Source organism: Arachis duranensis, chromosome 3, assembly GCF_000817695.3.
Source record: "Arachis duranensis cultivar V14167 chromosome 3, aradu.V14167.gnm2.J7QH, whole genome shotgun sequence".
NCBI lineage: Eukaryota > Viridiplantae > Streptophyta > Magnoliopsida > Fabales > Fabaceae > Arachis > Arachis duranensis.
The window spans coordinates 131,483,411-131,497,526 of NC_029774.3; the positions used below are offsets into that span (position 1 = coordinate 131,483,411).

Here is a 14,116-nt window from a genome sequence, read left to right on the forward strand (position 1 = left end):
CTGAGTTGTTAATTGTTGAATTGACATTATTTTCTGATGAGTCCGTCCCTTCATCTATAAGTTTATCTATGCAGATGTACAAGTATGGAGTTGTTCGAATGTTTGACCTAATTAATGATGTACTGCAATGGGATAAATTCTACTTGTGTGGCCGTTTACAGAAACCAGTATGTTATTATTCCGTTTAATCTTCATGCCGTGAAATCATTTTATTCTTAATTAGTGGTTTTGGATCGCTAATGTATAACCATTATAGGGAGAAAAGATGAGATTAATGAAGAAAAGATGTAATTTTTAATTTTTTTTTAAAAGGTGATGAATGATGCTAGCTTCTTTAGGGATTCTTGTGTAACCTCACTGTTCGTGTCTCCTTACTGCATATGGCTTAGATAGCATGTATATACTTTTTCAATTCTTAATTTTCCCGATACATTGATTTTGGGTCCATTTCATGCAGGTTCATATTGTTGTTGATAATTTGGATATCAACAGCTGCAATGCTGTTAACTTGAGAGCTGCATTATCAACTGCCCTTCTCCTTCTTCCATCAGAGTTCTCTGAGGTTGACTTCTTTCTTAGTAAATCAGTTGCTTTGGGAATTGGAATAACTGTAACAATAAAATCATACCCTTGCAGGCAGATCTATATGCCAAAGTGTGTAGCCTTTCATATATGGGTGACCTACGAATGTTATTTGCCGAGGATAAAAACAAGGTAGACCTTCATTGCTACTATGTAGGCGGTGGACTTGTGGTTTCCAAATGTTATTCTCTTTCAGTGCTATTAATTTTTCATGATCACCACATACCTTCCCAGGACTCGTGGTTTCAAAATGTTATTCTCTTTCGATGCTATTAATTTTTCATGATCACCATGTACCTTCCCATCCGAGGTCTATATGCCAAAGTTTATAATGTTTTTCATATATGTGTGACCTTTTTTTTTTTTTTGCAATGCAAAAAATTGGATTGGTTTGAAAATGTTAACCATCTTTTAATATATTTATATGTTTCATGCTCATGAGATATCTTCCCATATGAGAAGTCTGTATCTACACGAGTTATGTCAATTTACTCAGAATTTGGCTTATTCTTTCAATATTACTACCTTTTTTGTTAACTATGAGTAATTTTTTATTCGGATTATTCTTACAATAAAGATGTGAAGTCCTGTAAATATGCTGCGTATCTTTACTTTCTTCCTTGATTTGTTTCATGTATGTAATTATCTCGCCTTTTCCGTGAATGGAGCCAGATCAATCATATATGGATTCTTTTTATCGTGTTTTCACTGAGGCTCTTCCATTCACAATCTGTCTAGGTGAAGAAGATTGTAGCTGGTCAATTTGATCTATTCCACTCTATGTATCAGCCATTTCTTGAAGAATGTGAAGCTAAGAAGTTATTGAGACTTTCATCCACTGCCAATCACCAAATAGTTGTCTCTCAGGTATCTTTTATTGGTAGAGATTATCAGATATAATTTTGCATTTCCGGGGTCAACAAAGGAGGTAAAGAAACTTCTTTTACTTTTAAAACAGGACCATGACTTATCAGTTGTTCACTCTTTAGTTTCTGCACTTCCTCGACCAATCAGAAGTAGTATTAATATGAAGCAAGAGAAGAAATTGAGTGGAACAGGTAAACATTATACCATGATAATGTATTGTTTTTGAAATATTGATTCAGTTCCAAATATTCTTCGAGTCCAAATCGGGGGGATAGGACTGAGTCATAGGAAGTACAAAATAAATGGCATTATTGATGAACAAGATTGGTCAATTTTGTTAATTCCTTTCAACTTCAAGTCATTTGGCGGTGAAATTGCATCTAAACATAGATGTATGTGTGCCGTATTGAGAAAATAGGTATGATTTCAGGAAAAATCGTAAATGACATTGCTATCAGCTCAAGAGAACAGGCTGCGAATTGCCTGGAGAGAATTCTTAGGCGAAAAGTTATGGTTTCAAGTGCAAGACAGGCAATTTCCGGCTTGCTGGCTGTTGGAGGGGTAAATGCTACCAAGTACCTTGCTAAGAAAGTTAATAAAGCATGGAAGTCATGGAGATGATTTATGCTGTATTGTGGAAAAATCATAGACTTCTTTTGCATGGGAATTATAGAGAGACTAATCTTGTTACATTTCCTGACTTCCCTTTTCACTCACTTATTTTGTCATGTTATCATTGAGGTTAACCAAATAACAGATAGAGGAGTATAGTTTGATTTACTAATACATTCTGTTGTTAAATCTGGCGGCACTTTTGACTGATCTAAGTGTGCCCTTGAGGAGATTGAATACTGAGAAGAGATGTTGGGCAAAGGGAATATAATCAGTGCAAATAGCAATAGCATGTTTAAATTCGCATTTACAAACCCATTTGTCTCTTCTGTTCTCCAATTTGTGGTTAAAAGTTTTCATTGTGCTCTCGTCCCCTATGGACAGTGCAATCTTTTCTGAAAGTCTAGTTTTGTGAACAGAATCCACAATAAAAAAAAATAATGAAATTACAGCAATATTAACTTCAGGAACAGAAAGTACAAGGATACGTGATAAGTCCCTTCTCTAGGAAGTAAGGGGAATTCTCTAAGCAATGGAAAGGAAACGACAATAGTCGTAGCTACAAGGCAATGAAGGAAGTAGTTACTTGCCAAAACAAGAAAAAGTAAAGTCTGGCTCAACTAACCGGTGGAGACAAGATAATGCATACGTGTCCTCTTCACTACTTCAGTTATATGTTGCCTGCTAAACTAAAATATCAATTAGAGAAAGAAGAAAATCCTAAACAATGTTTATGTTACTAATTACTTTATTAGTGTTGAAGAAATCATATTATAGACTAGTAAAACAGAAGCTATTGAACATGTAAATTTCACTATCTCCTGAGCGTCCTCTCGGGAAACTTTATTACTGCTATTGATATTATTATATGTAATTGTTTCGTACATGTAACTACTTGAACTTTGGTGCCTGAACTTGAAACTGTTATCCCCTTAACCTAATAGCTACTTGTATGTGGAACTGCTGCTGCATACTGAGTGTCCATAACATCGATCACCCTGTTGGCTATAGCACTGGCATAGACTGAAGAACCTTCTATTATCTGCCTCAGTGAAACAGACCGTAGTTAAATACAGAAGCATAACAATGTGATTCAAAGGATTTATGATTGCCCTTGTTAGTTTCATGTCAAAAAGAAATACCAACCTTGCTATTGAACAAGAAACTGCAATATTCGCCAACATGTCCACCTGCAACATGGTGAAGTTCCAACTGAAGTTCATCCAGAACCTTGGCGACTGAAAGCAGACAGTTAATCTTCTTCCTCTGGAAGAGTTTGATTGTAACATCATCATCAACAATTCGCACATCAACCTCGCTATCTTTTGATTTCCTTTGAAGCCATGAGGTCCTTATGCATCCATCTGGATCACTGAAAGGCTTTATATTGCAGCTCTCTGCAGCATCATCTTCCGCTTTCTGCCTTTTGCATCTCTCCCTTCCATATCTTTTCTTCTCCACCAATAATTTGAGCTCATTGACCGTTCTGAGAAGCTCCCTTATATATTCAATGGCATCACCCACCACAGAGGCTCTATCCATCTGTTAATAGCAGACTTAACCTATTAGTTTGATTTGTAAAAATTGGTAAACAAGTTTATAAGTTCTGTATACCTTTGTGGGGCTTGGGATAAGACTCCTCAGGATTTTGTATTTGCCATTCAGTTGCTCTCTTCTTTGTTTCTCAGTTGCAAAGTGTTTGGTGCCTTTTCCTTCCCTTCCTTTGCCCACTGAAGCTGTGACCCTGTTGAAGTCGAGCACTCCCATGTCAAGTTGGCTTCCATCTCCTTCAATCTCATCCCCTCCACCGAAAAGAGAACCACTTCTTGAGTTCGTTGGCAAGCTGTAGCCACGGGGAAGAGACTGAAACAGCTCTCTGAGGGCTGGAGGCTGTGGAGGCAGGTTCAAATGGAGTAGAGGATCATACAATACTGAGGATGCACTTGTGTTGTCTGATCCTATTGGAAGGTCCCCAAGAAATCCCATCGGATTCTGAAAATTCTGTGTCTTGTTTGCGATGCAGATAGCAGGGTTGGCAAGCAAAGACGAAGTTGAACATCTTGGCAAGTGAAGAAGGTTTAGGAGATCTTGTGAAGGGTAAGGCGGGTCCAAAATGGAGGAGGGATTGTAACTTTGGCTGCAGTTCTGTGCCTCAGTTTGCTGAAATTGCTGATCATGTGGTTGGTGTTCTGAGTGATTAGTATAACCCATATCTTGCATTTCCTGAACATTGGGATCCCAAGTGGGTTGCTGATAGGGAAGGATATCAATTTCATGCTGAACCAAATGGGAATCCATGTTGATATTGTTGTTGTAGGAGTTACCCATATTCAAACCAAGATGCTGTGGATGTGGGATATCTATGGTTGTGGCAGTGACTCCATTTACATAGTTGGAGACATCTTCTTGCTGGTGGTGATAGGATAACTCCTCCATAGAAAGTCTGATATTCTCTTCAAGGTTATTGTTGCTGTTTGTAGTGTTGCCTACAACAATAAGTGGTGATGGTGATGATGATGGGTCTGAGAGAGTTTGAGGAAAGGTATCTTTTAGTTTTGGAGTACTGACACCTTCTGCCATTGTGTTGGGATCAAAGCAACCAGGTTGCTCATGCATATTTGGCCTGTCTCCACAACTCACTGGTTTTTGTCTGCAGTAGTTGACACACATCAACAAAATTGTATATTACAACTAAAGAAACATAACACACCATGTGAGTGAATTGAGAAATATCACAAAGGAAAATTCCCCACAAGCCAAGAAAATAGAAAAGAAGATAATACACCACAAATCAACAACTAGAAAGCACCCCTTTGTTAAATGTTTCAGATTTGATCATTTGATTCTTGTTTTGCTTAAGGTAGTTCTAGCACCAACTAAGAGGTTGAAGCCATGAAATAAGAAAATTGTTAATTTTAAACAAGTACTTACCTACAGTAGTAGAAGGTAAAATAACCAAGATAATATTGCAGATGAGTTGTTTCAGGTGGACAAGGTATAGGGAGGGAGGTAGGAAGGATTGTGGTACTAAAAAAGGCAAATATCCCAGAAAGTATAATTTAATCTTTTTGGCATAGGAATTAGGAGAAAAATAGGTGGTTCAGTTACAAGCTACTACCTAGTCACTGTCCCTCACCAAGGGGTCCACGTACATGCTCATATTTATCACAAATCTTATGTACTATGATTCTGTGAATACTGCATGCAATCCATTAGACACATAACACGTGCATACTATAAACTATACATGATTTTTGCTAAAGCAAAAACGGAACTTTATTTATTTAGATTTTTTTCTTCTTTGGTTTGAATTGTTCATCACTGATCCGGAGATATGAATATTATATAACAAGACGTAATTACATCATTTGATTATGTAGCTAGTATTTCTAATAATTTAACACTTAGATGAAGATATGAAAATCTAAATTATAGTTTGGGAGTTTAATTTCAAATGGAAATCCAAAGTTATAGCTAAATAGTTCTCTCTCTTTAGATTTGCAACCGCCTCTTTTGAATTATATTCTAAGTACATTGGACATGAACTACTCTATGTAGAATCATGTCTTAAAGATACATTTTCCTGTCTCCCATCTCTCAACTATAATGTATTTACAAAAAATTTGTAAATGCATTTTTCTATTTCTCACATAAAAAGATGGATATTAATATATCATTAGCATTTTCATTTTTCCTATTTACCATTTGTTTTCCCTATTTAGCTGAGCCATTCCTTAAAATTGAGCTCTTTATGCAATTCTTGTTGATATTTACTCAGAATATATAATATATATTAACCGTTTATGTTGTATAGTTTATGTTCACCGTTGATATTTTAAAGAGAAAATTAAAATAAAGTTATGGGGTGATTATGTGAAAGAAGAGGAGAAGATGCAAGAAAGAAAGAAGAATAAATTGGTTCACACAAAAGGTGATTGTAGAAGAAAGCGCGTTCGTTTGGAATATAAAAATGTTGTGGTCCCCCCAGAGTGGCAAGAAATCCCACTCCAATCCATGCACATTGTTAGGTTAAACTAACTGACTGCAATCCTTTTGCCTTATCTCTTTCCTACTAATTTGTTTTCTCATACTACTTTTTTATTTCCTTTTAATACCTTACCCTAATATTCTCTTCAGGTCTAACTTCTTCATTGAAAATCCAAACAATTTGTATACAGTCTTTAGGCTTTAATTTGCTCATGATGAATTCACTGAAAATTAAAGCTAATACAAGATATATTTATTTTATGGAAACATATGTAAAAGTTCCATTGATTTTTAAGCTTGGTACGTATATATACACATGAAAGTTCCATCAGTTTGATACAAATGAGTGGCTAATATAAGTACATATCTATAATTAATTAATTATATAAGATATTAGCATTTGCAACTAAATGCAAAAGAAGGCAATATATCTGCTATAATATTATCTCTATACATATCATAAATAATTTAGTTACAATATAGAAGCTGCATAGCAAATGAATGCTTCAGTTTTGTCAACAAAAATTGGACTTTGCATAAAAGAATATTAATTATATTCCTTCATCCTAAATCCTAATTGTCCTTGAGCATGATATATAGCAAACGTGCATATCATCCCTGAAGAAAAGGACAAAAAGGATATAGATCCAACGCAAAGCTGTCACATCTGAAAACTTGATCACAATTCAAACATGTTTGTCTGAGTGTGATGATTTCACTTGCAAACGTAGTATTCTGGATTGTCTCTGAAAGAATACATAGGCTGCTGTAGTTGGCAGCTAGCCTCCTCACCCACCACACCTTCCACTAAAAAAATCAACACTTGTCTCACTCATTCTTCAAATCATGGCTGCTCAATAACACAAACAAATTAAATTAAGTTTACTTCATCGGTATCACTAATGGTGCATGTCATGGTACAAAAAATATATAATATAAGTTTTTTTTATATAATAATATTACGAGAATACAAATTTTTTAAAATTATATTGATTTTATCTTGATATTATATATTACAGGAATATTAAGTTTCTATATATTAATAATTAATTTTAACATTTATTATTTAAAATTTAAAAAAAATTAATGTGTATATTTTTATATTTAATTTAGTGTTAAGTCTGTTATACAAATAAAAATAATTAATTTTTATATTTATTATCTAAAACTTGAAAGAATTTAATATGTATACTTGTTATTAATTTTATTTTTTGTAGAATAAAAAGATACAGAATGAGAGAGAAAAGAGAGAAATATAAAGAAAAACAAGGAGAGAAGGTGTTTGTTAATTTTAGAGAGAAATATTTTATTTTAATTGTAATGAAAGAATATTTCGTCATACATTGTATTTTGTCAAATTAGTTATACTAGTGTTAAACTCGTGCGATGTATACTTTAATTTGACATAGTTAGTAAAATAATATTTTATAACCATAAATTTTTCGAGATTAGTATATCACTCTCATCGTCATTATATAATAAATGTACTGAATATATTGTTTTATTTTTATTTAAAGTAAAATATAAATGAAACCGTTTGAAATCTATAATATTCTTGAATCATAAGAAAAGAAATCTGAAAATAAAAAGAACATGTATTTTGGGGTAAAAAACCCAAATGAGCCAAGGAGAGCTCAAAATTACTCAATTCAGCCAAATCAAAAATTCATACATGAATCAACCAGGACGAATTATTATATAATTCGAATCAATATGATTCGAATTATAGTTACATGTAATTCGAATTGATATAGTTCGAATTACACTCAGGCAACAAACTAAAGTAATTCGAATTGAGTTAATTCGAATTACTATGAAGAACACATAATTAAGTAATTCGAAACAACTTGTTTCGAATTACACTTAACCAATTCGAATTTAGTTAATTCGAATTACTAGGTTAGCTTGTGATACTACATAATTTGAAACATATAGATTCGAATTATATATATATATAGTGCGAGCTAGGGCTGTATATATATGCTGTGAACTCATGTTGCTCTCAACAAAGAGGGGAGATGGCTAGTGAGGAGAGTTTCCTAGTTCTGGTACATTACAGAGGGTCGATTAAGAGAAAATCTCGGTCCGGCGTGAAGTTCACTGATAAAGATCCCCTATGTATTATCGTGACGCCAACAACCACCTACGATGCTCTTGTTAGCTCTGTGCTGGAGAAGCTTGGTCTTGAAGGAGTTAAAAGGGTCAAGAAGTTTTTCTACCGCATTCCAACAGCGGTGCTCCATGACACCGTGAAGTTTGATTGTTTCACAATCGGTAGTGAGGAGGACTTGCAGGTTATGTTTCTCTCTCGTAGGCAGTTTCCCGAGGTAAGGACACCTGAGCTGTTGGCAAAGTTGGTTGATGTGGTATCTAGCTCGGGTGGTTCGAACCGGAATGCCAATACTATAGCCGCGGTTGCCGGCTCGAGCTCGAGACCTGCTGTTGCTTCATCCTCTGCTCCTGTGTATGAGCCACCGATGCAGCCTGTTGCGTCCCCTTCGTTTGCGGTTGATCTGAGCGGCAATGTTGGAGACGAGGTTCGGTATGGGGAACATATTCCCACCGAGGTACATTGTCCCACACCGGCTGGTGTTAGTGATGGTTTGTTTGATGATCCAGATGACGATGAGGTTGAGCCGGATATGATCGCTGATGAAAGTGGCGATGATGTTGAAACTACTGTTCCGAGAAGGGCTACAGGTGGATCTAGTTCTGGGACACAGCAGTATCCACCCCATTTTTCCTCGTTGGACCTGGGTGCCATGCGGCAGGACGAAAACGCTCTGCAGCCCTCAGGATTGGCGCTAGAGACACCGAGGGGTCTGCCGGTATGAACGAGTTCCAGGTTGGCCAACAATTTCAGGATAAAGATGAGGCGCTGTTGAGTGTGAAGACGTACAGTATCCGCCGAGGGGTCCAGTACAAGGTCGTTGAGTCTGACTACCGCAGGTATGTGGGAAAGTGTTCTGAGTTTGGGAATGGGTGCACATGGCTAATTTGGTTGAGTCTCCGACAGCGGAAGGGGTATCTGGGAAGTGAAGCGATACAACGGACCGCATACATGTCTTGCCAGCTCCATCTCCAGCGACCATAGGAGTCTGGACTACCATGTCATATCCACCTTCATTATGTCGATGGTTAGGGCTGATGCAAGACGGTAATAACTGTAACGGGCCAGCTAACTTCACCACATGTCTGTTGGCGACTCGGCACATGCACCTGTACAGCCATGCTAGTGCCGCCGACGCCCAACTGTAGCGACCCATCTCCTCAAGCCGAGCAACATAAGGTAGCCATCTGATGTGTATACGATTGCCGGACTTGTCGGCAAACAGCTGCGTACCCAATAACATCATGATATAGGCCCGGGCAAAGCGCCTAACTGTCTCCTCATCTGCCCCGTCTGGACACTCTGCAAATGTCTCCTGAAACCAGGTGCAGTTGACTGCGAATTTCTGCACCTGGTTCTCGGGAGGTAAAACACCGAGCAACTCATGGAACCATTGCCAAGCAGGTCTCCCACCCTCAATGTAAAGGTGGAAGTCAGTAAGGCACCCACTAACGTAATCTCTGTCGACTGGCAACCCCAGCTGGTATGCGACGTCCTGAAGCGTGATAGTGCACTCTCCGAAGGGCATGTGGAAGGTGTGTGTCTCAGGCCGCCACCTCTCGACGAATGCGCTGACTAGGGGCTCGTCTAGTCGGAACCATCTGTCGTTCAGTCTCGCAAGATGGTAAAGTTCGGCCATCTGCAAGTACGGAACATACCTCTCATCAAGACGCATCCCCTGTTGCCGCCTAACGCTGGATATGCAACGACGAGGCTAGCCAGTAAATAAACCGTATAATTAGAACAGATGCACAAACCACTAACATAAGCCATATATTTTATAAGGAACCAGTAAATAAATCATGATGGGTAACAGATATATGAAACAAACGACCGACATTTTATACACAAACCGCTCACTCAAACCACGTGCCAATACCATTAACAAAAACATATGCATTTTCACATTTATCATAAACCACTACCATTAACCGCTAAACCATCACTGAATCCACTATCCAAAACCGTTAACAAAAACCAAGTACAAAAATCGCTAACAAAAACCACTGGCCTAAACCACTTGCTTAAACCGCTAACAATAAAATAAACCGCTAACAAAAACCATTAACAAAAACCACTGTCCTACACCACCAACCTAAACCACAACCCGAAACCGCTAACCATCACTAAAACCACTATCCAAAACCATTAACACAAACCGCTTACAAAAAAAATTTCAAATACCACTAAAAAAAACTACATGCCTAAACCACTTGCATACACACCTAACATTTAAATAAACCGCTATAAAAAATCATTAACGAAAACCACTAGCCTACACTACTTTCCTAAACCACTATCCTAAACCACTAGCAGTCACATAAACCATTATAAAATACCATTAACAAATACCGCTATCATAAACCGCTTTCATAAACCACTAATCTCGTTGTTGATCACACCGGCGATATGAGCTACTCCATCCAAACGATAAAGCCTTTCCGGATCGTCCCCCATCGACAGAAACAGCCGCTATGCTCGCACTCTTACTGAACGTTGGTCTTTTTCTCTGGGATTTGGTGGGGTTGGAGAATGAGAAAGTGATTCGAATGAACTTGGCTCGAACTCCTTTTATAGCCGAATCTCTTGTAATTCGAATCAAGTTGATTCGAATTACTATGTAACTCGACTTTCACCTAATTCGAATCAACAAGATTCGAACCTCTCTCAAAAATCCACTTCTCCTAGTAATTCGAATTAAGTAAATTCAAATTAGGTTGATGTAATTCGAAATGAATTGTTTCGAACTTCATTAGTTTGTAGCCTTCCTAGTAATTCGAATCATATCAATTCGAATTACTTGTTAGCATAATTCGAATCCAATTGATTCGAATTATATAATAATTCGTTCTGGTGGATTCAGGTGTTGATTTTTGATTTGGCTGATTTGGGTAATTTCAAACTCTCCTTGGCTTATTTAGGTTTTTTACCCTGTATTTTGTATGTATTAGTAGCATGTCAATTTCAGACTAAATTTTATATCAAAAAACTAATGAAAATTGATCAACAACTTAATATTTTACTAACTGCATTAGAAAAATAATTGACATATGATAAAAGTAGTTATAGATAAAAGTAGAGTTATAGATGTTGTGCCCTATTACACATTTTATTTCAAGTATAAAAGTAGAGTTATAAATAAATTAGTTATATCTACAATAAATATTTGTATAAAAGCGTAAATCATAACATGTTATTAAAACGAAAATACTATTTTTCTTACCTAAATATTATTAAAAAAATTTGAATACAATATTTATTGTTGATGATTTTGGATTGCCTTCTACTTCAAGAATTAGAACTTTCAAGCTACTGCGACTCTTAACTCTTGACAAAGCAATAAAGTTGCTCGTGAGTGAACATTGATTTTGATAGGTAAAACTCTACATGTGATAATAAGTGACCTTGACTCTTGTTTATTGTCATTGCAAAGCACACTATTAATAGAAATTATCTCCGTTAGAACTTAAATGACAATTTTGAATTTAAAAGGATCAAGTTCATTCTTAGAATGTATATTTTGTCACTAATATTTCTACCGGTCACTACCGTCGCTCCAATTACATTGTTGCCAAGTTAATTAACTATTAACTTTATCCCATTGCATAAACATGAAGTCTGGTCTATATTTCGCAGTAGCATTACTGCGACTCTTGGCTTCAAAGTCAACTTGTGGTTGGGTAGTCCTGAACATTTGATGTTATTTAGTAACTTTGGTGTAAATCGCTCCTATTGTACGTCTCGTTCTCATCAGCTTAACATGTTATGTTAGAACTTAGATACTCCTTTTCTATCTTTGAAAAAAATTGTTGTCAAGACAATATTGTTTACCTTCTCGACACTTTTCAGTGTAGGGGCAAAAATTGCGCTACTCTGAAAAATGAAAATACCTATAATCTGACATGTTTTGCAATAAATTTGGATATGCAAAGTCTACTAAATGAGAGAAAGGGTCATCAGTTGTTGTAATTAGCAGATCATCCAAAATTTTAATTTCTAACTCATCACCAACAATAGAACCAATATTTTCGTTTCCAACATCAAGTATTCAATTAGCAAATCTCTTCATTTCACCATCATGTTGATCTGAAGAAGACATTAGAAGCCTCATGTTCATATGCAGCTTCAGAACCTTACAGAATGATCACAGATAGGATGAGTTAATAGCTAATAACAATATATAGGGTCTACTCCCTTTCGGAATCACCGAAAATATCTGTCTAAAATCATTTTCTAGAACCACAACCTTACCACCAAATGGTTGATGTGTCTTATGTTGAACGGTAATTAACATAAGATTCCTGAGTATCCAAAGCACATTTTATTGAGCATTGGAGTTTCATCTCAAATTATTAAACTAGTTTGGATGAGCAGCTCAACCTTCAAACTGTCATACTTGATGTTGCAAATAAATTCATCAGTAATTGTAATGGGTATTGAAAATTTAAAATGAGCCATTTTGCTACCATGTAGGAGTAAAGACGCAATTCCACTTGATGCGACATTTAAAACAATCTTTTCTCTAGACCGAATAGAAGAAGAAAGTCCATTCCAAATAAATATCTTACTATGCCCATAAAAGAAGTAAAAACTATACCAGAGTCTGTAATAACAGCATTGAGTATCTCATCGAATACTAACACTTACTCATGAATCATCTTTTGTTCTGTATATAAGTTTGAATGAGTCAATTCATTTGTATCATATGATAACTCCTCTTCTATTAGCTTATTCTGAAAAAGACGAACATCAAACAGTTTCGAATATGGCATTGATTGATAGTCTATTAAAGATCTCACATTACTGTTGAGTATCTTCTTAACCAAAGACTGGTAGAGACCCTCATATGCTCTTGTTCTTGCTTCACTTACAGCCACTTTTGTCTCTTTCTTAGCCGCCTTATATTTTTCCCAGTTATCTGCGTTGCGGCACAAAGACCGCTCTTTAAAGCACTCCTTTTTTATCTTTATCTTTTCTTGTACACTTGCATTCTACCACCAGGACTCCTTGTCTCTTGGTCCTATTCATTTAGATTCACCAAAGTTTTCTTTTGGTGTTCTTCTAATAACTTCTGCCATCTCCCTCCACATCTCTGCCGCGCTTTCATTCCCATCCCACTTTGCCTCTTCTCCTACCCATCTTAGGAAGCTTCTTTGTTTCTCACCTTTTATCCGCCACCACCTCGTCCTTGGGTTCTTCGTATGATGTCTTTTTCTCAACTTTTGCTCAACGCAAAAATTCATGACGAACACCCTATGTTGTGTTGTCAAACTCTCTCCCGTGATAATTTTATAATTAATGCAAAATTTTCGGTCGACTCTCCTCAATAAGAAGAAGTCGATTTGAGAGCTTGTCATGCCGCTCTTATAGGTTATAAGATGTTTGTCTCTCGTTTTAAAACATGTATTTGCAATGAGAAGATCAAAGGTTGAGAAAAAGTCCAAAATAGTTTTACCCTCGACAATGATCACCCTAAAACCATGGCCTCTGTGAATACTCCCACACACAGTCACTTCTCTCTCAACATGACCATTTGAATCTCCTCCTAAGAAAATCTTATCTCCCGAAGGTATGTCTTAAACCAAACTCCTCTAGATCCTCCCAAAACCTTATCTTGTATTGTTCGTCCGAACCTACTTACGGTCCATAGGCACTAATCACATGGAAAGCACCTCCCTCCACCACAAGTTTGATAGAGATGATCCGATCTCCCACCCTTTTGACATCAACTACGTCCTTCTTCCACTGCTTATCCACAATTATTCCGACTCCATTCCTATTCTTCACCTTTCCTGTATACCAAAGTTTGAAACCAGAAGTATCCAACTCCCTAGCTTTCGCACCAACCCATTTGTTTCTTGTAGGCACATAATTTTAATCTTCCTCCTTGTCATGGTGTCCACCACCTCCATAGACTTTTCTGTTAGAGTGCCTATGTTCCATGTCCCAAATCTCAAC

At 36.6% G+C, this 14,116-nt stretch overlaps 2 protein-coding genes across 6 annotated transcripts in view; one reads left to right on the top strand and one right to left on the bottom strand.

Moving 5' to 3' along the window:
- LOC107482089 (uncharacterized) overlaps nucleotides 1–2,638 on the top strand; it is a 4,641-nt gene extending 2,003 nt beyond the window's left edge. For 2 of the 5 annotated variants that reach the window (XM_016102479.3, XM_016102480.3), the window contains exons 6-11: nucleotides 75–167; nucleotides 458–562; nucleotides 637–714; nucleotides 1,321–1,449; nucleotides 1,541–1,640; nucleotides 1,880–2,507. In XM_016102479.3, coding sequence (XP_015957965.1) covers nucleotides 75–167; nucleotides 458–562; nucleotides 637–714; nucleotides 1,321–1,449; nucleotides 1,541–1,640; nucleotides 1,880–2,070 — 696 coding nt within the window. In that variant the 3' untranslated portion in view covers nucleotides 2,071–2,507. The other 3 variants (XM_052258889.1, XM_052258890.1, XM_021139448.2) reach the window with 3 other exon arrangements.
- On the bottom strand, nucleotides 2,627–5,384 carry LOC107482088 (transcription factor bHLH91). The gene is made up of 5 exons (XM_052258888.1): nucleotides 4,993–5,384; nucleotides 3,676–4,711; nucleotides 3,208–3,603; nucleotides 2,947–3,103; nucleotides 2,627–2,750 (listed from the first exon to the last, which is right to left on the bottom strand). The coding sequence occupies exons 2-4, from the start codon at nucleotides 4,675–4,677 to the stop codon at nucleotides 2,999–3,001; spliced, it is 1,503 nt and encodes a 500-aa protein (XP_052114848.1). The 5' UTR covers nucleotides 4,678–4,711; nucleotides 4,993–5,384; the 3' UTR covers nucleotides 2,627–2,750; nucleotides 2,947–2,998.
- Nucleotides 5,385–14,116: the final 8,732 nt, after the last annotated feature.